The sequence below is a fragment of the Corythoichthys intestinalis genome, chromosome 15 (genome assembly GCF_030265065.1).
Source record: "Corythoichthys intestinalis isolate RoL2023-P3 chromosome 15, ASM3026506v1, whole genome shotgun sequence".
Taxonomy (NCBI): domain Eukaryota; kingdom Metazoa; phylum Chordata; class Actinopteri; order Syngnathiformes; family Syngnathidae; genus Corythoichthys; species Corythoichthys intestinalis.
In genome coordinates, this window is record NC_080409.1 from 25,732,533 (window position 1) to 25,758,020 (window position 25,488).

Here is a 25,488-nt window from a genome sequence, read left to right on the forward strand (position 1 = left end):
GTTTCGCGTACGTAACAATAAACCCAATTTGTGCTCTCTTGTAGTACAAGTTACCAGTCTAATTGAATGACCTCGCCATCGATTTCTATTTCAGTGACTCATGTTGTATTTAAAGAGCCGAATTAAACCTCCTACAGGGCTAGGAACTATTTATGGTAATTGAAAAAAAAAAACTTAACCCCACATAGATATGTCGTTCACATACGTGGCCATTAGATTTTGGGTGATTTAGGCCCCAATGTTTACTCACCGACTTCCATTGACGGCGATAGACGCCCAACTGGCAAAGCAAGGCAAATTTATTTATATAGCACAATTCAATTCAAGGCAATTCAAAGTGCTTTACATCACATGAAGATAATAAAAATCACATTAAAATCAATAGAACGTAAAAGCAAAGACAATCGAAATAGGAAATAGTTATACAAAAGTATAAATATAAAAAATCGCATTTAATAACCAGGCATGAAAATGGGTCAGGGGTTAAAAAGGTGAGAAGGGTATGGAGGAAATATGTTCCAGTACACTGTACACCCCAACAAAATATTGAGCTCTGTCGACCCACACTGTGTTTCAGCAGGGCCGTGCAGAGACTGGTGGAGGGGCGGGTGCTTGTAGATCAAAAAGGGCACATGAACAAGTATTTAATACACCTTAAAACAACATAACTTCAATTTTAACCAGCTTTAGATAATAATTGGCTGCGACTGTGACATACTTTAATTGGGAGGGGGCAACAGTGAATAGAAATCAAAACTGTCATCAACACTTTATGGCTGTGACTCAGTCAGTCTGCCTCTTTTCTTCCTTCAACGTCTGCATCAAAACTTCCTTCCTCAACTTGTTCATCTGAGAACAAACCACATCAGATGGTCACTGAGCCACCAACAGCACAGTTTTCTCAAAACTATTATTTCATTATTATCCATACTTAACAACTCTAGCACCTAATGATTAATAAAGCAATGACATAAAATCTTATAGAAAAATAACATTGTAATTGTGTTTATAATTGTATTTAATACCCGACTATCCTTGCAAACTTGTTCTTACCAGGTCTGCTATTCACCCAGCTGATGAGGTATCCACTGCCTTAAGCAGCCTCATCCAACTCCTTTTTTTATCCCTCAATCTCCTTTCCCTACGAGGCATGTCTATGTAATGAAATATAAATATTTAAAAAAAACAACAACAAAAACAGACTCCCCGGTGGCTTTTAGTTTTAAAGCTTTCTTAATTTCTTTCTCTCTCAATAACGATGGAGGTAGATTTGTGTTTTTGTTATTCAATCAAAAAACAAAGTTACTTCTCTCAAAAATAAAGTTGCTTCAATCAAAATACAGTATATACTTTTAATCCCAAAAAAGTCACTTCAACAAAAAAAAATTGTTTTTGATTGCAAAAATAAATTTGAGACAAAAAAAGCATTTGAAAACTATTTTTCTTGATTGAAACAAATTTTTCCATTGAAGTAATGTTGTTTTGTGTTTGGGCCACATTTTGGCTAGGACATTTGTGTCTTTATTATTCAATCAAATAAGTTGCTTCAAATAAAAAAATATATATATAAAAAGAAAAACTTTGCACATGTGTCAATCACCGTTTAAAAAAGCCTGAGAGGGTTTGAGTAGACTCACTATGAAGCATTTAATAAAGCCAAGCATTTTCTTACTACTTTATTCTTGTTGAAAAATAATTCGGTGGGGCAGTAACATGTTTAAAACTTATCATAATTCTTACATTTTGAAGTGCTTGAAAACCATTTATAAATGATACTTTGGTGAAAAAAGTGAAAGAAACATGTCTTATATATACAGTGCCTTGCAAAAGTATTCGGCCCCCTTGAATCTTGCAACCTTTCGCCACATTTCAGGCTTCAAACAAAGATATGAAATTTAATTTTTTTGTCAAGAATCAACAACAAGTGGGACACAATCGTGAAGTGGAACAAAATTTATTGGATAATTTAAAATTTTTTAACAAATAAAAAACTGAAAAGTGGGGCGTGCAATATTATTCGGCCCCCTTGCGTTAATACTTTGTAGCGCCACCTTTTGCTCCAATTACAGCTGCAAGACGCTTGGGGTATGTTTCTATCAGTTTTGCATATCGATAGACTGACATTCTTGCCCATTCTTCCTTGCAAAACAGCTCGAGCTCAGTGAGGTTGGATGGAGAGTGTTTGTGAACAGCAGTCTTCAGCTCTTTCCACAGATTCTCGATTGGATTCAGGTCTGGACTTTGACTTGGCCATTCTAACACCTGGATACGTTTATTTTTGAACCATTCCATTGTAGATTTGGCTTTATGTTTTGGATCATTGTCCTGTTGGAAGATAAATCTCCGTCCCAGTCTCAGGTCTTGTGCAGATACCAACAGGTTTTCTTCCAGAATGTTCCTGTATTTGGCTGCATCCATCTTCCCGTCAATTTTAACCATCTTCCCTGTCCCTGCTGAAGAAAAGCAGGCCCAAACCATGATGCTGCCACCACCATGTTTGACAGTGGGGATGGTGTGTTCAGGGTGATGAGCTGTGTCGCTTTTACGCCAAACATATCGTTTTGCATTGTGGCCAAAAAGTTCAATTTTGGTTTCATCTGACCAGAGCACCTTCTTCCACATGTTTGGTGTGTCTCCCAGGTGGCTTGTGGCAAACTTTAAACGAGACTTTTTATGGATATCTTTGAAGAATGGCTTTCCTCTTGCCACTCTTCCATAAAGGCCAGATTTGTGCAGTGTACGACTGATTGTTGTCCTATGGACAGACTCTCCCACTTCAGCTGTAGATCTCTGCAGTTCATCCAGAGTGATCATGGGCCTCTTGGCTGCATCTCTGATCAGTTTTCTCCTTGTTTGAGAAGAAAGTTTGGAAGGACGGCCGGGTCTTGGTAGATTTGGAGTGGTCTGATGCTCCTTCCATTTCAATATGATGGCTTGCACAGTGCTCCTTGAGATGTTTAAAGCTTGGGAAATCTTTTTGTATCCAAATCCGGCTTTAAACTTCTCCACAACAGTAGTTCGGACCTGCCTGGTGTGTTCCTTGGTTTTCATAATGCTCTCTGCACTTTAAACAGAACCCTGAGACTATCACAGAGCAGGTGCATTTATACGGAGACTTGATTACACACAGGTGGATTCTATTTATCATCATCGGTCATTTAGGACAACATTGGATCATTCAAAGATCCTCACTGAACTTCTGGAGTGAGTTTGCTGCACTGAAAGTAAAGGGGCCGAATAATATTGCACGCCCCATTTTTCAGTTTTTTATCTGTTAAAAAAGTTTAAATTATCCAATAAATGTTGTTCCACTTCACGATTGTGTCCCACTTGTTGTTGATTCTTGACAAAAAAATTAAATTTCATATCTTTATGTTTGAAGCCTGAAATGTGGCGAAAGGTTGCAAGATTCAAGGGGGCCGAATACTTTTGCAAGGCACTGTGTATATGTATCTTTTTTCCAATGTAAAATCTGAATAAATACATCGAACACGCACAAAAAATAGGGGGGGGGGCTACTTCGCGGTTTTCACTTATTTCGGCGGGTTCTGGTCCCCATTAACCGCGAAAAACGAGGGATCCCTGTATTTCTGAAAAGCTTTAAGAAGCAAGAGTCATTCCCACCACTCGTCGGGCCGGTGTTGTGCCGACACCGGCCGTCAGCTCAAGTCCCAACCGAAAATAACGTGTCTCAGGCGGACGACGGGAGCGATGCGAGGCGCCCCACTCCATCCGAGAGCATGCCGCTTAATTTGACTCAACTGTGCGTTTCTTCGTTAATATTACCGCTAAATACACGAGTTTGACGCCAATTTAACGGGAGCTATTTTTTCACGAGAGATTTGGCTAGCTCTGGCAGTGTTCAACACAAGCTGCAACGAATGGCAGTAACTTTATTATATCGCAAAATATGAAAACGATTGAAAGCATTACTCACCAAATTCAATCTGCTGGCAAATGCAGGGAAGTGTGTATGCTGCGCTCTGGTCTGCCCCGCTCTGGATAAGGCCTGCTTTTTGTTTTCGCAGCTTTGCAATGCAACCAAAGGCTCTCCAAGCACTCCATGTACACGTAAAGAGTGCGCGCGATTGGAATAATGGAACGCAGTTTGGGCCGATGATTGGTTCTCGTCAGCGAAGCATCTAGAAGGATTTGCTGACTGGATTTCTTAAGTGCTCAGTTAACGTACTAAGTTAATCACATGATGATAATAATAATAACTAAATAAAACCTCCCGACCCCCCCCCTCCTCCCAAAAAGAATTTCTCCTCGGATCTACGCAATTCACGTAGGTCGCCCTTTTTGACTTCAAAACGGCGAATTTCGCCGAAAGGTGAGAGATTTTCATGCCTGAATAACGAATAAAATAAATAAATAAAACGAATACTACTACTAATAATAATAATAATTCAAATCAGCAATGGGGATAAGCACAAGAGGAATAGAAAGCAAATAGATTGAAATATAAAGACAGTTATGGATATGCAGTGCTAAACAAAAGCGTTTTTAGCCCTGATTTAAAGGAGCTAACAGTTTGAGCATACTTCAGACCTTCAGGTAACTTGTTCCAGAGGTGAGGAGCATAATAACTAAATGCTGCCTCACCCTGCTTGGTTCTTGTTCTTGGAACATACAGGAGACTGGTTCCAGACGACCTTAGGGGTCTAGATGTTTCATAAGAATCTAACAAATCAAGCATGCGTTTTGGTCCAAGGCCGTTAAGTGTTTTGTAGACGAGCAGTAGTATTTTATAGTCTATCTTTGACTCACTGGAAGCCAGTGTAACAATTTCAAAACCGGTGCAATGTGGTCCAGTTTCCTTGTATTTGTGAGTACTCTGGCTGCAGCGTTGTGTACTAGCTGCAGCTTCCTGACTGATTTTTTATCAAGACCTGTAAATGTACCGTTGCAATAGTCCAGTCTGCTGAAAATTTTTTTCCATGTCTTGTTGAGTCAGAAGCCCCTTAATTCTGGCTATATTTTTTAGGTGATGATAAGCAGATTTAGTGACTGACTTTAGATGGCTAGCAAATTTTAGGTCTGAAGCAATAATTATGCCAAAGTTTCTGACTTGATTTGTAGCTGTAAGTGACATTGTGCTAAGGTGCCTGCTTATCTTTGACATTTCCTTTTTTGGCCCAAAACTGATCACTTCTGTCTTCTCCACATTTAACTGGAGAAAATTCTGTCACATCCATTCAATGATTTGATGAATGCATTTTCCTAAGGGAGACTAAGGGACTATAGTCATGTGGGGACACAGAAAAGTTTGGTCTCAACATTGGTAGGGAAGATATAACAGCATAACCTGCATGTACACTTTTTGCAGGGGACGGACATTATTTTGACCAAATAGATTATTTAACGGGGGTCAGAACCATATTTCTCACAAATATGAACCTAATTAATTGATAGGTGAAATGATTAAAACAAAATGAATCTGTATTGACTTATACCAACTTTTATGTAAATTTGGTTCACGTGATACGTTTGATTAAAAAAAAAAAAAAAAACTATTAGAGAAACATTTTGAAGGAAAGTCCCTTTAATAAAAAAAAGGGCAGCGATCTAAGAATAACTCCACTTCTAGGAGACCTAGACTCAAACTAAAGTATTGGAATATAAAAGTGATTTGGGGAAAAAAAATCATGAAAAAAATCTGAGATATCCAAAATACTCTCATGAAATTCTGATGTGTGATTTCATTTCACTTTTTTTCATGTCAGTTTATGTTCATGTCAGTGTCCCTGTGAAGTGGACCCATTCTTGGGACTTGCACTCTGAAGCCGCCGCGTTGCATTACGGTAATGCACATAATGCAAACAATGCTCCAGATGAGGGTCAGGTAGCTTGCCTTCGTTGTTCCTTGTGGAGGCTGTCCTGACCGCAGTATTTTTGCTGGTTATTAAGTTCACACAGATTAATGCTATGCTAACTGTGATGCAGGTCGGACTTAGTAGCAAAATTAGTGGCATTTCCCCCACCTCCACAACATTGACATATTTTTACAGTACATACATTAGTTCCAGTTGCTTGTGCTGGCCGAAAAAACCGTCTAATATCCCTCCTCTTTGAAGGGTGTGGAGGAGGCAGCACATTGTATTTCTGTCAGCGAGGTTGTGTGAGTGTGCGTGTGTCTGTGTGGTGGGAGAAGGGGGCGGGGGGTCAAGTCATCATCCAATCAAACGTGTGTTTGAGGGGAAAAAATGCACCGGCACATACAACAAGTGAAAAGGGATAAATATAAGTCTGAACATAATGAAAATTATTCACTTACTAATGGTAGGGTCTATTCAATCTTTTCACCATTTTAACTGAACTCATAATGCAAATAAGATGGCTTAAGAGTTTGTGGGGTCAATTTGAGCATCCTGAAAAGTTGATAGTGTTATGTCCCTAGCGTCACTATGCAAACCTACGCCCTTGCGGCCAATCCATTTGAAGTGGCAGGGCTTGCATTGCAAAAAATCCGGGAGATATCCAAGGACTGTTTCACTACTGAGGTAGTGATGGTGAGATGAAGCCTCGTGAGGCATTGAACCACTTGAGCCAAATGGTTCGAGAAAGGGTTAATTTTTCAAGCTTCATGTTAGCACGGTACCACCTACTGGTTAAGTGTATGATCACAGTCAGTTGTCTCTCAACCCTAGTTATTCATTGGTTTTTGTTGTGTGTGTGTGTTTGTTAGAAAGGAATTCATTTACAAAATATTGTTCGACCAAATTTTCTATGTCCATAGATTATCACATATACAGTGATCCTTCAGTTATCGCTGTTAGTGGCAACCGGAACCGACCGTTTAAAGTAAAAACCTGCGAAATAGCCCCGCCCACACACAATTTTTAACATATGTTTTTTTCGTGTATTTAATATCAGTATGTGTATATAAAAGCCTAGAATGCATATGATATCATTAGAATATTAAAGAATAGTTTGAAACGTAAATAAAATATTAATAACATAAATAAAATACGTAAAATAATGTATAAATAATACATACTGTACATTCTCTCATATAATAGGTGTGTTGTCTTGTGTGTAAGTGTACGTAAATACGTAGATGAATATCAAGTGCACATAAATATATTTTTAGCAGTATTTTATTCCTGTAACAAAATCCTTATGACAAGATTAAAAATTCTGCAATGCACTGACGGTGCAAACTAGGGCTGCAGCTATCGAATTTTTTAGTAGTCGATTAATCGATGGACTAGTTAGTTCGAATAATCGAGTAATTGGATAAGGAACATGAAAAATTAAAATACCAGAGCTGAGCCTCAAACGTTTTTTTTTTTTTTTTTTTTTTTTTTTTTTTTTAATGAGGATCTATGTACAACAAAAGGACAATTGGCTAACTTACATAGAAAAAGTCCGCTAGCTGAAATGCTATAAAATGCTAGTTTTTTTCAATGCTCTTAACAAATGTTTCAGACACATATTCTCACAAAAACTGCTGAATATCCCTATAGACTAAATTATGTATGCATTAAAAAACATGAGCTCAAAGAAAAATTTAGCTCACGTTGGTCTTAACAGGGAGCAGTTGGATTCAGCCATGTGAAAAGAGGCAGACCAGAGAGCAGTGTATCCACCCTTATCAATAAAACTAAATGCAAACACTTCTAATGTAAACCATTACAACGCCACTTTAATTAAATGAATACTCGAAGCAACAAAATTTAATTTCAAATATTTTTTTTTTCAAATCGAATACTCGAGTTAATCGATTAATCGTTGCAGCACTAGTGCAAACGTTGAGTCACGAAGTATCAAGGGATTACTGTAATGAATAGTGTGTGCGTGTGAAAATGATTCCCCAAATGGTATTCTCATAATATGACAGGTTGTGCAATGTTTTTTTCTCAGATTGGCATGAGCATAATCAGGCAGAGGACAGTAAAAGTGTAACTTGAATATTGATGTACAGAATGGGTGGGTGGGGGGGGGGGGTCATTCATTTTCATTCAAAAGTTTCTCTTTCTTGCTGGCTCCATCCTATAAACTACTGTACCACTCCTTAACCTTTCAATCTCCAAACTATCCAGACTCTCACCTGATCGCAACTCTCCTTCAAACACCCATATTTGGAATGTAACCACTAGCCAGAGGTGTTTATGTGCTGCAGCGAGCTGTCAAACTGCGCGTCAAAATATAAAGCACTCCCTGAAGCAATCACGTGGTTCAGCTGGACAGCAAGGCTTCAGAGGTCATCGTTTTCGGAACCTCCCCTAAATGAAGCGAGCCTCGGTACACTCTTCGCAGAAATGTCCCTCGACACACGCTTCGAAGGCTCGGGGCACCTCGTTACATCACTAGCTTGCACCCTCCCAGCGAATGAATGTTCGTTCATTTGCTGCCACTCTACAAGTTCAAATGGATTGGAAATCTACTAGTGATAAACTCATTGTTGGGAGGGTAAATCTTTGTCAGAAGAACGTTTTTGGGAGGGTAAATCTTAGCCAGAAGAAGAACTTTTTTTAACTAATTGCCATCGACTGCGCTACATATCCAATTCATTTGAAGCGGGAGGGCTAGCAGTGAATAAATTAATGTAGAGATAGTCAGTGCAAATTGGATGCCATCTGCTCTTAAATGTGCTTTGCAAGAACAGGTTTTTAAGGTGATAATGATGATAAACATCTAAAATGTCATTAGAATGATGATAGACATGTAAAATGTCATTAGAACGGTTTATGTGGTTCGGTAATATATCATCATTTTGTAAAGCATTATTCTACATATGTTTTTTTGTTTTGTTTTTTCTCTCTCTCTCTCTCTCTCTCTCTCTCTCTCTCTCTCTCTCTCTCTCTCTCTCTCTCTCTCTCTCTCTCTCTCTCTCAGGAAACTACTCCAAATCCATCCCTGCTAGAAGAGGGTGGAGCTGAAGAGGCAAAAGAGACTAGTCAAGAAATTGTTAGCCCAGAAGCCTACATCAAACACCCTCTACAAAACAGGCAAGGCTCAAACAGCACAGTGAGAAATGTGATGTTTTGTATATCATTCAGGCATTTCTCTGTTTCTGAACTATCTGACTTCATCAGGAGAGTCAAATATGCAACTTGTCACCTTCTGTCCTTGCAAACTAGTCTGGTCAAAGCTTCTGTTAACGACCTAGCTTGGTTTATAAAACTACCTTTGTACACTCTTCTCCTACCTCATGTTCCTTGACCTCTCAAATTAGCTTCAGTAATTGCAATAGTAAAAAAACCCAGTACAGAGACAAATAACTTGAATAATTTAAGCTTTATCTCCAATTTATCATTTCTGTCCAAAGTTCTCGAAAAAATTATCGCAATGGAAGTCCATACCCATCTCTCTGAGAATAAACTTAATGAACAGTTCCAATCTGGGTTTCGCCCATGACATAGCACTAAAACTGCCTTGTTAAAGATCACCAACGACCTTCTTATGGCTGCTGACTCTGAGCTTCTTTCTATACTCATCCTCCTTGACCTAACCGCAGCATTTGATACGATCCCCAACGCCATTCTCATTCATAGACTAGTTTCCATTAGCTTTTCTGGCACATCCCTAAATCAGTCCATCTCATACCTCTCTGGTCGCGCTCAGTTTATCCAGGTAAACTATTTTACATCCCGTCCTTGTCTCTTTTCCTCTGGTGTTCCCCAAGGCTCTGTTCATGGACTTCTCTTATTTATCATCTATATCATCCCCCTAGGTCAGATATTCCTCAAATTTGACATTTCCACTGCTATGTGGATGACACCCTGCTCTACCTTTCCATCAATCCCAATTCTAGCCTTCCTCCCACTCATCTCTATTCCGCCAAACTATTCCACATAGGGCTATAGTAGATGCAACAAAATTGCAACAAAACAAGATAAAGAAAACTCCTTTTCACCAATCTGGTGTCTTACAAATATAATCAGTTCATTGCAGTCAGGTGCTGCTTGTTTTAGTATAAAGCTCATTGGTTAAACTGTCTGTCCTCGTTCGATAGGAACAAAAATCATGACCTGCAGCGGCCCTTGAGGATCAGTTTGGCGACCCCTGGTTTACAGGAAATAGGGCATCTGGTTTTTATCAATTTCCTCAAATTTAACAATAATAAAACAGAGCGCCTTCTAATTGTTCTAATTGAACAACTTCTTAATTTCCATTTCCCCATCATCTTGGGTTTAGAGTCGGGGTGTTATCCTCACACTTTCATATCAGAGCCATATAAATAGCATCACCCTTTCAGCTTATTTTCACCTCCGCAGTATCTCCGCGTCTCCGTCCTTCTCTCTCTCACCTCAGAATACTGCAACCCTGTTCCATAGCCTTGTCACATCTTACCTTTATTAGTGTAACTCCCTATTACTTGGTTTACCTGACAAATTCAAAAATTGCAACTAGTTCAAAATGTTGCTGCCCAGATCATCATGACAACTCCCTCCATGAGTCACATTACACTCATTAAATTCCGCGTTATCTACAGAATCCTTCTTTTAACCTTCAGGGCCTTAACCTACCTGGCCCGTCAGTATCTCACTAACTTCCTCCATATACATGCTTCCATCCGCCCCCTCGAGGCCTTCTTCATCCAATCAATGCACTATACCACTTGCTCGCTTGACCACCATGGGGTCCAGAGCATTTCAGCTGCTCAGCTCCCTACCTTTGTAACGACCTTCCTGAACATATAAAGACTTCAACTCTATTACCACCTTCAAATCACAGCTTAAAATATTTATTCAGACAGGCTTATTCTTTTTCATAACACCGTTATTCCTACTTCACAATTTCATGTTGTTATGGGTTTTATATGTATGTAAAGCACTTCATTTTGTATACCGGTATTTTAATTTTTTATCTTTTTTACAGTGACCTTTAGTGTCCTGAAAGCAGCCTAGAAAAAAATGTATTATTATTTAAATGTATTTATTATTTAAACAAGGCTATGTGTCAAAAACAAAGGGTTGACATTTTAATTAGTCACACAATCTTATTGTGACCATTGCTGTAACGATATGCAGATATAGTAAGAGTATTCATACTGTCTCGAAGAGAAAACAACCAAATTGATGCAGAAACGGTAGCTAGGCGGAAGGGCATGAAAGTCCTTATTGGAGAAAGTGGCTGACAGGATTCAGTCATTTGTCTGAAATAGGCACACGACAGTATCATATTCTGACGGTATGACAACCTTGAGCAAAAATATCCTGGTATTGTGATTGAAGCTCTAAAATGTTTATATATGTTTTGGTAAATAAATAAGAAACAATTTTTTTCCTCATTGAAAAAAAATGTTTTGGTGATGCTGCGACACCAAGATTCAACAATTGTGTAGCGGAATAGCCTCGCCTTTACGTGGTGATGGCAAAAACAGAAGACGAAGACGCAAACTTTTCATTCCGCCGTCCAAAGCGGAACGATTCAATTGCAGGGATTGCTCCACAACCATATGAATGGAATGCTCTCGCTCCAGTGGCGTCATCACTCGCACATGTAACTTTGGGCATGTGCAGTCGCTGCTAGTAAAAATTCAAAACAGCAAACATGGTCAGCTTTAATTTACTGTTTTTGTAGTATTTTTAATTCAAATATATTTTAAGTTTGTTTTTTTTTTTGCATTTGAAGCAAGGGTCGCGTTAACCGAATATTTTCCGTCGTTGACCGGTTTTTTAAAACGGTGACGGAAAACTGAAGTCCGTCATTTTGACAGGTTGCAATTCACACCCCAGACCATAGGGTGGCGAGTTAGCATATAAATTAGCTATTGTCTCTCTTGATGCATGACGTCGTTGGCCTTACTCGGAAAAATATCAAGGCAACTGAGCGTCCGAACTAAGGCTACGTTCATACTACAGGTCTTAATGCACGAATCCGATTTTTTCATGTTTTTCCGACTCGAGTGAGGCATTAACTTGATGGTCTGAACGTGACAAGTCGCATAGAACGGGACCATTTCAAATCCGATCTGGGTCACTTTCGTATGTGGTCTAAATCCGATCTGGGCCAAATTTTTCCAAACTGTCGCGGCGGTCAGTACCGTCCAGTCCCGCAAATCGGATTTAATGCAGCAATTACGTCATCAAAAAGCGAGAGACTGTACGGTAGCTATGGTAGCGATGCAGCAGTGCGTTATTAGCGCCTAGCTTGCCTTGAACACGGCTTTTTAGGAAGGGTCGGACTTGACAACAGTCATAAAAAAATAAAAATAGGTTTGAGGATAAGCCTGAGAATGATCGGTTTTCTCTCTGCTCCATATAAGCAATATTTCAACTTTGCTTACACGGCCGAGAGTCGGGGCAAACTGCCCGTATGCGTGTGTGACACAAATAACAGACATAAATAATCCCAGTTTAGGTTTTTATTCAAAATATATGGATCGATAGCATGCACGCACTGTTCGTGCATGTCGCACGCACTGTTCGTGCATGTCACACACACATACGCGCAGTTTGCCGCGACTCTCGGCCGTGTAAGCAATGTTGAAATGTTGCTTATATGGAGCAGACAGAAAACCAATCATTCTCAGGCTTTTTATATGACTGTTGTCAAGTCCGACCCTTCCTAAAAAGCAGTGTTCAAAGCAAACTAGGCGCTAATAACGCACAGCTGCATCGCTTCCGTGGCGTCTCTCTCGCTTTTTGATGACGTAATTGCTGCATGAATTCCGATTTGAGAGACTGGACAGTACGGACCGCCGCGAGAGTCTGGAAAAATGTGGCCCAGATCGGATTTGAACCACATACGAAAGTAACCCAGATCGGATTTGAAATGGTCCAGTTCTATGCAACTTGTCACGTTCAGACCGTCAAGTTAATGCGTCACTCGAGTCGCAAAAACACGAAAAAATCGGATTCGCGCCTTAAGACTTGTAGTATGAACGTAGCCTAATTCGCAGTCCGACATGCGCTGAGCAAGACGACCCGCATGCGCAGAAGCATCAAAACAAATGACCATACAATCACACATGCTGGCTGTCATCCGTCATTCCAGGGATATCATATTTTGCTTATTAAAAAGAGGACACAAATAACAGGCATAAATAATCCCTGTACAGGTTTATATTCAAATTATATGGATCAATAGCATGCACGCACTGTTCGTGCATGTCACACACACATACGAGCAGTTTACCCCGAATCTCGGCCGTGTAAGCAATGTTGAAATATTGCTTATATGGAGCAGAGAGAAAACCGATCATTCTCAGGCTTATCCTCAAACCCTTTTTTTTTTTTTTTTATGACTTGTCAAGTCCGACCCTTCCTAAAAAGCCGTGTTTAAGGCAAGCTAGGCGCTAATAACGCACAGCTGCTTGATGTGTGATGGCGCGGTGTGGATTCTCTGTTAAGCTTGTTTGGACAGAATATTAATTAAAGATGAATGAAAACTAAATACTATTGAATATGTCATTAATAACATTTTAAAAATTTAAGTGACGGGTAAAAATAGATTATGACCGGATTTTTATGACCCTGTCAGTCAAAATGACAGACAACAAAAAAGTCTAGCGCAACCTCTGATTTGAAGCGAAAGAAAAAACGAGTGGACGCCATTGCTTCGAGTGGGCGAGTATGTTGTCTTCCTGGCCAAGGAGGTTGTTGTCGAGGAAGTGCACTGCCCCCTAGGGCATGGCATGAATAACACATCGTTTTCGCGCGGAATTGCAACTTTGTTCAAATGGAGACGGAACCATGTAAATGCAAAAATGAAATTTGTCGTATTCTTGGAGCGTCACCGTGTAAACAGCCCCTTAATTTACCATTTATTATGTTTATAAAAGTTCAGTTCAATTCTGTATGTTTAGAGATTCAGGATCCGAGTCAGATTTTTACCCTCGGCTACGGTATAGTTGATAAAGCACGTTTAGTCAAATGCCCATCCCTAATTTCGTTCGGACGTGAGTGCACTCACAATGTCAGGATTAAATGGAATAGAAACCGGAGCAGATGACTCAACAGTTCGTACAAACAGCATCCAGGTGCATCCTGATTACTCATTTGCTATAAAGCTGAGTGTCTTTGACTTTTATCAACCTCTCTTTACTTTTTCCACTGATGATGTGGGATGAAAACATCCTTCTTCTGTTGCAGTTTATAACTGGTTTATCTCTTGTAGACATCCAAGCCATTTGAAGAGTGGCAGCAAATGAACTTTGTTTCGCTGTCAACCCTCTCTCTTAAAATGGATTGGACGTCCACCGCCGTCCATGGCAGCTAATTAGTTAATGAGGAGTTTTTACATTTATCCAAATCTATGTTTCTGTTCACACCCTAACAGATGGTCGCTCTGGTTCTTCAAGAATGACAAGAGCAAAACATGGCAGGCCAACCTGCGACTCATCTCTAAATTTGATACAGTTGAAGATTTTTGGGCGTAAGTGGCAATACATTTCTTCAGTAATCTACTGAAATTACAATTCAAATCATTTTGTTTACTAGTATACTATTTCTTTCCAGTCTGTACAACCATATCCAGTTGTCAAGCAATCTCATGTCAGGCTGTGATTACTCCCTTTTCAAGGTGTGTTTGATCAATTCATAGTATTAACTAGAGATAGACCGATTATCGGCGCCGATATTTGGAAATTTGACGTACATCGGTATCGGCCTTTTTTTTTTTTTTTTTTTTTTTTTTTATCTGAAGTAGTATTCACCTCGTCCTCTGATTCGTTAAATGGTATGCGAAATGGAATTACACTTGTATTGTGCCTTTCCACCTTTTAAGGCCCACAAAGCGCATCACACTATATCGTCATCAGTGTTGTCACTAACGCATGACTAAGTAAAGTGTTACTGTAATCTGACGCGTTCATTTTTCCAAACCAGTAATCTGATTTAAGTTAGTTTCGTTTTTGTTATTGCCTCATAATGTATGTAGAATGACGAGTATTGTAGTCATGTACAAAGAGCATTTTGAATAGAAAATGTTAGAAAGGTTCCCGCTACGTGTTCGTTTCCATGGTAACCGCTCACAGTTACTTCCTGTTTTGGTCGCGAGTCACACGCACTGTTTTGGGCCTGAGAAAGGCGTGTGCCATCCGTGCCTGCCCCCACCCTTGTGTTAATTGCACTGTGCAATTCATTTGCGTGTTTTTGAATATTGTGCAGTCAATTTGCATTGTTTTACATTGGCAGTGATATGCTGTTAACCATAACTTCTTAACCCCAGCTCGAAATGCAGAATTTTTGACATTAGGCTTAATCTTCGAATTAACAGGGCTTAATTAGTCAGTTGAGTTGATTTCAACAAATTCCATGCAGTTTTTCAGTAATTTGTTAGTTTCAGGGCTCCGAAGTGGCTAAGCTAGCGCGAGTCAATGGTGGTTGAAATCAACTCCATCGACTAATTAAACCTCCGCTAACTCAAACATTAAGCCTTATGTGAAATATTCTGATCTTTCCCTTTAAACTCAACTATGGGAAAGTCAGTTATATGCGATGACATTTTCCTTTTGTCAGTCTTTTATGTTGAGGCGGCAAAGGGGAGAAAAATTGGTAAAAAGTAACCGATAAATTACTTTTAAAGGGACTTAATTACTTTGATAATAAAATAATCAGTAAAGTAACTAGATTACTTTTTTTACGCTTAATCAGTAATCGAATTACTTTTTCAAGCAAACTGTGACAACACTGATCCTCATCTAACCTACTGGTGACGCAGCACCAGGAACAACTTGGGGGTTTATTGTCTTGCTCAGGGATACTTAGATGAGGTCATCAGAGCGGAGAATCGAACCCACAACCTCTGGGTTGGGGAATGACTACTCTGCCACTGAAACACACACTCCAGATTCAGTAAAGATGCTCTAGGCCAGGGGTCTCCAAACCGTTCCTTGAGGGCCGCTGTGGGTCCTGGTTTTTGTTCATACTGATCAAGCGCAGACCTTTAAATCAATGTGTTTGTACTAAAACAAGCAGCACCTGCAATCAACTGATTATACTTTAAAAAACACCAGATTGGTGAAAAGGTGCGGTCTTGTTTTGTTGGAGTGAAATCCTGCACCCACTGCGGCTCTGTGGAATAGTTTGGAGACCACTGCTCTAGGCATTTCAATAAAGTTCAGTGTTTGCATTATTCAAATTTTTATGCCAATTTTTTTACATGTTTACTGTAAATGAATATCTGCTCCAAAAATTGGTTATCTGCCCCTCTAACAACTAATAATAGATATCAGTCCTGAAAAACCCGTATCGGTCAATCTCCAGTATTAACATCCTGAATGACCCAATTTTTTAAATGTTTGTAATGTTTTTAGTTTATTTTGTGGTTGCATCACCAAAACCTAGAACCATAGAAATGTGGATCATAATCTTGATAATTGGTCTAACCAAAAATAAGGTTTTACCTTGACTAATAATTAATTCCTTCCGTATAAAAATGGAAACTTCAGATATACCCTTTTAGCTAGAAATCTTTGAAGTGGATTCCAAATTCAACCCCCTTTGATGAGTTTGAAATGACATGCTGCATGTCATGACACCAGTCATTGTTTTTGAAAGTGTGTGTTAACAACTGAGTAAACAATGAATTTAACACAATTAATGTTTGCTCCAGGATGGAATTGAGCCCATGTGGGAGGATGAGAGAAACGTACGTGGAGGACGCTGGCTGATTACACTTAACAAGCAGCAGAGAAGATTAGACCTGGACCGCTTCTGGTTAGAAACTGTGGGTTTGCATATTGACTACAGTATATGCACTGCGAAAACACACCACCTTAAAACGAGTTCAATTACCTTGTTTTCAGTGTAAATTGATCAGAAATAAGTGAAATTATCTGCCAGTGCTTCAGGTAAATTTTACTTAAATTTCTTGAAATAAGAAAAATACCTAGCTGAAAATAATCTATTCGGACTTATTTTAAACAATACATTAGTATATTTAAGCTTAAAAGAACTTTTTGTCAGAAATTTTCCTAATTTAAGAATAGATATTGCTTAAAACATTTGAAAGCATTTTTTATTTTTTTGAGAAATATTACTATTGTTTTTATTAATCCCATACACCTAAAAGTTGGTAATTTCTCACCTAAATCAAGAAAAAAATTATTTCAAATAATGTTTTGAACAATATCTATTCTTGAATTAAGAACATTTGCTTTTCGGTTTAAGATTAAATATACTAATTGCTTAAAATAAGTCTGTTAAGCTTGTTTTCAGCTAGCTATTATTCTTATTTTTTTTAAAAATCTGAGTAAAATTTACTTTAAGCAATGGCAGATAATTTTACTTATTTCTGGTAGATTCGCACTGAAAACAAGGGAATTGAACTAGTTCTAGGAGGTGTGTTTTTGCGGCGTGTTGCTGTTTTTTTTTTGTTTTTTTTTTAAATCATATACTGCACAGTGGAAAATTCCTTACCACTACTAGCTTCGATGCATTAGTTACTTTTTCCAGAGTAAAAAAAATACTGTACAGTGTAGCCGAACAAAGGTTGTAAAGCTTGTTGACTGGTGGGAAACAGGCCATGGATTTAGGGATATCTCCGTTCCAATCACGTGATCGGAAATCAGGCGCAATCACGTAATTTTCAGAGGGTCGGAATTGGGTAAAAAAAATATATTTATATTTATTCTTCTTTTAAGTATTAATGTATTGGCTACCATTTACGGCGATAGACATCCAATCCCATTTTAAATGCATTCAAACAATTGCTGCCAGCCACCCAGTCAAATTGGACGTCTACCGCTGTCAATGGCAGTGAAACGTGATTCCTCAATGCCAGTTAAAATGAATTTGTTACTTATCACTGCCAGTGGCAGTAAATGATTTAAAAGGAACAAAATAATGCCCAGATATACATACATTGCAAAAAAAAAAAAAAAAAAAGAATACCTATATGTGTGTATACATGGGGGAAACACTCAGTTGACTTGAAGTTCCGCTCTGAGACCACCATTTCGCCAAATGTCAAAATTGTCCTATATACACAGGGGTGCACATATTTTTTTTGCCCAGGTTCTCAGAGGAGGACCTGGAGATGTGACTTGGTCCTCATTGAGCTTGAGAGCTGACCCGCCTGATGCGATAAAATTATGACAAGCTTTAGTTAGAGCCAAATACCTTTAATTAATTATATTAACAATTAATGCCTGATTAACATCAACTGGCACAACAAAATTGCCATTACTTTGAAGTGAAATGTAAAGAAATAAACATAAAAGCAGTATTAATTCAAAATAAAGGGCATTTTGCGGCTCCCACATTAACTCCAAGCCTTTGTAAAAGTGGGATGTCCTCCTCCTCATAAGAGCTCATTGAACGTGCATGTTTAGCTTTGTGAAATGCGAGCAAAAACACGTTTGTCAGTGCATGGCGCTGCTCTTCATTAACTTTATTCCGCCACTTGTCCATAGGGCGAGTGGGGTGCTGCCTGACATCGATAGTTTGCTTAATTGCCACATGCTCTGTTTTTTTCATGCATTTCAAAGTTTGGATGGCTGAAATTCTTGGACCCTACATAAAATGCGCTGCTCTTATCAGCGATTCTCACGGCAAATTTTGTACCACATATCCGTGCGAGCATCATTTGCTTCTAGCTATGGTACCTCCTGCAGCCACTTTTCAGCAAAAGACCTTTTTTCGGTAGCTCCGGTGACGTCTCTGTCGTCTGTCTGTCCTTTGACGGGGGTGGGGGAACACGGAAATAATTACTCAGTGGGGCCTGCCTCCGACATTTTGAGAAGTGATTATCTCGTGTCCACCGCAAATACAGTGGTCAGCCATCGATACGCAAAAGTGTATGGAAGCCGTTGAGGGCCAGCGCGTTTTTATACGTCCAGTACGCATGCGCGCATGCGGACCACTTATGTGCACCCCTGAATATACATGTGTGATACATCATTGGAAAGCTTAAAATCTCAGTTTTCTGGGGGAAGAAAAAAGCAGGGCATTAAAAAAAGTGGGCATTTAATTAAGAAAAAAGTTTAAAACCCCTAAACCCCAACTAGAAGGTGAGAGCATGAGAGAGCAGAATTATAGACGCCATGACTTTAACGAGATATTATCTCGTACTTATCTTGTTTCGATCAAGAACTCCATGTAGCATGTCTCACCGAGTGTCAAGACACAGAATAGCCACAGTCCCGACTTTTGGGGGATTTTATGGGTGAAACAAGGTAATATAACAAGGGTCGCAATGCAGAAATCTTAGACATCAAGGAGTAGTTGAGTTTTTATTTTTCAAATGTTTACCTTTTAAACATTTTTTTTTTTTTTTCAATTTTTCTTTGTTTGGACCGGTCATTTATCATCTAAAATATCGGGGATAATGCGACAGTAACAAAAAAAGTCAATTAAGTTATAGTTATGAGGGAGATATCCGTGACCTATTTACAGACACAGTTTTTTTTAATTGTGATGTACTTTGTTAAAAGTTTAAAATACTATGTGAGTGAATAATTTTATAGTCTTTCTTGTAAGCTGAAAATGATAGATATTTCGAAGGATAAATATAATTACTTTTCATTATGGCTGGGTTGAAACAAAAGCGGTTGCGCGGTGTCTGTAAACTGGGGTCCCCAGGGTAAAACGGACAAATTAAAAATAGTTCAGGGGTTTAATGCGCAAAGAAACTACTATGGCAGCATCTAGACATATTCTATCAAACACAATAGTTCTTTTGACTTAAAATACAGCAGTTATTTTTAAAGAGGGTTGCAAGACCAGAAACTTTTTTCAGCCATGTGTGTTTTCCGCCTTATAAATATATATATATATATATATATATATATATATATATATATATATATATATATATATATATATATATATATATATATATATATATATATATATATATATATATATATATATATATATATATATATATATATTAGGGCTGTCAAAATTATCGCGTTAACGCGCGGTAATTAATTTTTTTAATTAATTACGTTAAAATATTTGACACAATTAACGCACATGTCCCTCTCAGAAAGTATTCTGCCTTTTGGTAAGTTTTACAGCAAGGCTTTTTTTGCTGTCCAACAGCGAACTCTTATGGTCGCTTTGCGACATGGTTTATTATTTTCTTCTTTTCTTTCTTCATTATGGCTGCACGACGTCTCGGGCTGATAATGTTGTGCTTATATGATCCTTGGACAAGATTTTTCCGTAAGTATGGTTGTTGTAAAGAATGTACATATTATGTTAGTAAGCGAAATGTTATATTTTTTGTATGAGACGCTTTTTGTTTTTGTTTAGTGAACCTGTATAGCGTGCTAAGCTAACGTTGTTGCTAATGCAATGCTTGTGTACTTTTATTTTGTAGTTTTACGACAGCCTAAAGAGGACAATGGTTTGAGGCCATTTTATTAATAAACCAATGAAAAAGGAAGAAGTCTAATTATTAAGGCGTCGTTCACTAGCTGTCTAGCTTTGGAAAAAGTAGACGCTTCGGAGTGAGGACAGCATAGACAGATTTAAATGACAGTAGAGTGAAATGCCCACTACAGTCCTTATGTACCGTATGTTGAATGTATATATCCATCTTGTGTTTTATCTTTCCATTCCAACAATTTATTTTACAGAATATATATATAATTTACAGAAAAATATGGCATATTTTATAGATGGTTTGAATTGCGATTAATTGCGATTAATTACGATTAATTAATTTTTAAGCTGTAATTAACTCGATTAAAAATTTTAATCGTTTGACAGCCCTAATATATATATATATATATATATATATATATTAATAAAATACATAGTTAATTATATTGTGTGAGCAACATATGAGGTTATGTTGCCCACACAACATATTTAACTATGTGCATTAAAAAGAAACGTTTTTTGATTCAGTGAGCTACCCATACTAGCGTTGCGATCGGCGTAATGGGCACCCCTGGCTTAAAGAGCCAGACAACAACTTTATCTTGTTTATCGCAGCGGAAAAGCTTTTGTTTAAAAGAAGAAAAAAAAGTGAGAAATATAACATTTGAATTTAATTTTTCTGATGTTTAATAAAAGATGAAAACGTCTTCGATTTCATCAATGCATAATATTTGGTATTAAGTATTGGAATACTAAGTCAATTCTTAGATATTTCAGCAATTGGTCTTTCATAATATCTTCATCCCAGTCCATAATTGCTTCTCGTCCTTACTTTTCAGCTCTTGTGTTTAGTTGGGGAGGCCTTTGATGACTATAGTGATGACGTTTGTGGAGCTGTGGTCAACATCCGCGCAAAAGGAGATAAAATTGCTGTCTGGACATCAGACTGTCAAAACCGTGATGCTGTAACACACATCGGGTGAGGAGCTTGCTTTAAAATAGCCAAATGTTTGTATTTGTACAAATTATACGAATACCAGCAGTCATCCAACTTAATTTTTTTTTTTCCTGCCAACAGGAGAGTTTACAAGGAGCGGTTGGGGCTCCCCATGAAGATGACTATTGGCTACCAATCCCACTCTGACACAGCAACTAAAAGTGGCTCAACCACCAAGAACAAATTTGTTGTTTGAGAAGCACCCATTGTGCCCCTTTTCAACTTGTCATATTTGTTGGTGCATTTGTTTACTTTACTGCAAAGACTGCGGAATGCAATCCAAGGTTACATGCCAAATGCTTCCAGAGCCTGCCAATCACTTAGACCACAGAAATATTTTAATGTCAAAACTTGGACTGAGCACATTTTATTATGCGTAAGATTAACTGGTATTAATGGCATTGTCATACACACAAGCCGAGAATGAATTCAAAAGTGGCGTTTAGCACACTTTTTTTATAAAAGCCAATAGAATATCTTTGAAGTAGTGCTGGGCACATTTTAATCGTGATTAATTGCGTGAGATTACCTGCGATTAATCGCATAGTCCTACAATCCGATAATGCATTCAAAAGTGTTTTTTAGCAAACTTCTAAATGTACTGCAATGTTAGAGAAATATTATTTCATATTGACTCATGGGGAATGAGTTCAAATAATTATCTGTGTTAAATTGGGAGGTAACTGCGAGTTAACTTGCCAGGCTTAGTTAAAACACTAACACCGTTGTTCGCTCGGACATCGATGTAAAATTAACATTATTAGTGCACATTTTTTAGCTACTATCTCTAAACAATGCAAGTCAACAATGACATTGGGATGCAATATGGATGTAACTCCGTAGTGGTTTTTAAGTAAATTGGATTATAGTTGAATAGTTCAGCAAAATGGAAACTAATGTGATCACTAAAAAAGAAACATGTTCCGTTCAATGTCTGGTTTTTGCTGGCCATGTAAACATATCCAATGAGTGCTATTACTAGATGTTGCTACTTAGAGTGCTTCATGAATACTCTAAGTAAAAAAATATATATATACTACCGGTAATTCCTTTCTTTTTTTTTAATTGCAGTCAGTCCTGAAATGCAAAAATGTATTTTTTTTGCCATTTTCTACAGCATGAGTGGTTTGCTGTAATTGTCTAAGAAATTAAACCCTTTAATTTATTCTAGCCTGCATATTGTTCAATTAGCAGGGAAGTTTAACTTTTTTGCCCTGACTGTTGCATGTAACCACGCTTCTTAGTCTCTATATTTTATGACTGATGTTCTTTTGGGTTAATATAATTAAAACAGGAGTTTTGCAATCATTTGCAATGTCACTCATTGCAAATTCATAGATTCTTTCATCTTGAAATTGTTGTGTATTATGGTATTACCACTAAGAGTTACTGATTCTTTAACTCTCTTGCAGGTACCGATAATTGTTCGGGTTTATTAGGGAAATTGGACCCCATCATGTAATGTTCTGAGGATCATAATAGGGTAAAAAAAAAAATCTGTGTTTTCAAAAAAAATTTTAAGTTTTAACTCATTGACTGCCATGGCGATAGATTTCTAATCTTTTTTGACTGGAAGGGTTGGCAGTGATCGAAGAATTGCTGTCAGGGCCGGCCCTGGGCATAGGTGACTAGACAGTTGCCTAGGGCGCTGTCTAGTGGTGGGGGTGCCAAATTGCTTTGGAGGGAGAAAAAAAAATTCACACTACACTTCCAGAACATTTTCTAACATATCAAATATATTTAAATAGGCTTTATATAAAAATTGTAGCCCTTTTCATCCTGGATTGTATTAGCCACCTGCTATTTTGTAGCACATATGAGGCAGGGAGGAACAGTCCATTCTAACAGTATGTAAGCAGATCCACTTAAAGAAAAAGGACAAATAATGGCAGGGGTTTAAATTCAGTTTCAATTTATTCATACACACATTCATATTTACAAAGTGTACATCATATCACAGTGCTGATCAAAGGTCATTCAAACTAATAGTTTCAAAACAACATTATCACATAACTAAGTAGCATAACTAGCAATTGATAAAACATCTGGTGCACTAAATAATTAGCACGGAGCCTTAAGTTTAAATGTTATTTACATCTGTAGTACTGCAATGCATGGTGGAAGGCATGAGGCACGTTGTACGACAACAGTGTTGATAGCAGGTGGCAGCAGAGATGGCCTGTCTCTCCCAAGGGAAGTGAGGGATTAAGTTGATCAGTGATGACCAAATGAAGCTCCTTTGAATGAATCTTTGCAGCCAATTGATTCAAAGCTTCACGATGGTTCATTTTCTCAATGGAAAACTGGTCATGAAGCCCAAGAGGCAAACAGTGATGAGAATTCTTTGGCTATTTCAGAAAATGATATGAATGTGCTTGTGTTACTGTATGAACAGAGTGCAACAAGTTCGACAAGGGTAATTTGCTATTCATTTATATTGAGAAACAATAGCAAGAAAGCTCGCCCGTCTCATCAGACCATAAGACATGGTTCCAGTAATCCACGTGCTTTGTTGACATGTCTTCAGCAAACTGTTTGGGGCTTTCTTGTGTACCATCTTCAGAAGAGGCTTCCTCCTGGGGTGACAGCCATGCACACCAATTTGATGTAGAGTGCGGTGTATGGTTTGAGCACTAACAGGCTGACCCCACCATCTCTTCAATCTCTGCAGCAATGCTGACAACACTCCTGTAACGAGTCACATGACATTTTGGAGAGAAAACGACAAGGAGTATTCAATTTGGACATTTAGGGATGGACGTAGTTTCTAAGGAGTGTACTCACATTTGTTGCCAGGGGTTTAGATATTAATGGTTATATTTTGAGTTATTTTGAGGGGAAAATAAATTAACTCTATTATATAAGCTGCACACAGACTACTTTTCATTGTGTCAAAGTGTCATTTTGTTAGTGTTGTCCCATGAAAAGATATACTTAAATGTCTGCGGAAATGCGAGGGGTGTACTCACTTTTGTGATACATTATGTATAAAACATATTTACATGACTGGAGCAAACATTAAAGAACAATGTCTAGCAATGAGAAAAAAAAATCACAATGAGGATCCAATTTACCATATTGGACGACCAATTTTATTATTTTTTTTTTTTATATAAAAGTATTGACGTGTTGTGTGTGTGCAACCTTATTTTTGCGGCACAAATGAATTGAAACTTCTCCTTAATCACTTCAATGAGACCACTGCTTTGTTCAAATTGCGGGTGAGGGCATTTGGACGGCTATTATTTATCAGTTTTTGCAGATCCTCAAAATCTGGTGACTGATTCTCATGCAAAAATGTGTGATCAAGACATCCCTAATAAATATCCTGTGCTTGCTGCCAAGGTTCTTATAAAAGACTAACCAAATTGGCATTAAACATTCACTGTAGTTCAATTGAAGTGACCATCTCCCTATATTCGAAATGTCAGTATAAATAGAACTTTCAAAGAAAAGGTTTTGAGGACATGGCATAACATATTTAATTTGTATGTCGGCTGCTTTAAAAATGTCATTTTAAAGGAGACAAATGTCATCAAGATGCGGGTAGTCTTCAAGCCAGCAGGCACACTGCTTACTGCTGGATCGGAAGTCTAACAGAGTCCTTGTTTAAGTGATGTTCAAGTTGTAGCAACCTTTAAAGGTCAGTTGATCTCCACATAGGATCCTTTATAAACAAATCCTCACAGCATGATAAGTTATCGTTATCGACCAACAAGGAAAGGCTGTTTCTGGAGAAATCGTTGCAGATTGCTGTCACTGCATCCCCAGTAAACGGCCACCAAGTTACATGTTTACTTCATTATTTGATCATGTCAGTTCCCTATTCAAAGGGAATTTAATTAATTTAGACTATAGTGTAGCATTATCTGGGGATAAGCAATACAAAGGGTATTTAAGCATATGTACCAATAACTATGAAAGCCCAGGGTGTTATACCCTTGTGAGTACATGATCTGAGGAGCCACAGCCACTGGAGAAGCTTATTGCTTTATGAGTTAACTATTCTCCTGTTGACTGATGAATTACCCCAGGGTCTACTCTATGATTATTTTGCTTGCAGCAGTGTAAAGATCAATGGTTGGATTTGTTTACTCAGATTACAGCAAGGGAGGCGACAATCACAGAAGCAGTTATCCTACCCTATGGCTTCAATCAAGAATCGTGAAGTGACATTAAAGCTTCGCCACGAAAGGATCACTGGAACAGTGCCATCATACAATATAATCAAGCAGTGAAAAACAAACACTAAGCAAAATTTAT

General features: G+C 38.1%; 1 protein-coding gene across 1 annotated transcript in view; it reads left to right on the forward strand.

Moving 5' to 3' along the window:
- The window catches only part of eif4eb (eukaryotic translation initiation factor 4eb), a 24,752-nt gene extending 472 nt beyond the window's left edge, over positions 1-24,280 (forward strand). Inside the window, exons 2-7 of the mRNA XM_057859469.1 lie at positions 8,842-8,954; positions 14,233-14,328; positions 14,412-14,475; positions 16,510-16,623; positions 21,068-21,207; positions 21,307-24,280. Coding sequence (XP_057715452.1) covers positions 8,842-8,954; positions 14,233-14,328; positions 14,412-14,475; positions 16,510-16,623; positions 21,068-21,207; positions 21,307-21,421 — 642 coding nt within the window. The 3' untranslated portion in view covers positions 21,422-24,280. The remainder of the gene's footprint in view (positions 1-8,841; positions 8,955-14,232; positions 14,329-14,411; positions 14,476-16,509; positions 16,624-21,067; positions 21,208-21,306) is intronic.
- Positions 24,281-25,488: the final 1,208 nt, after the last annotated feature.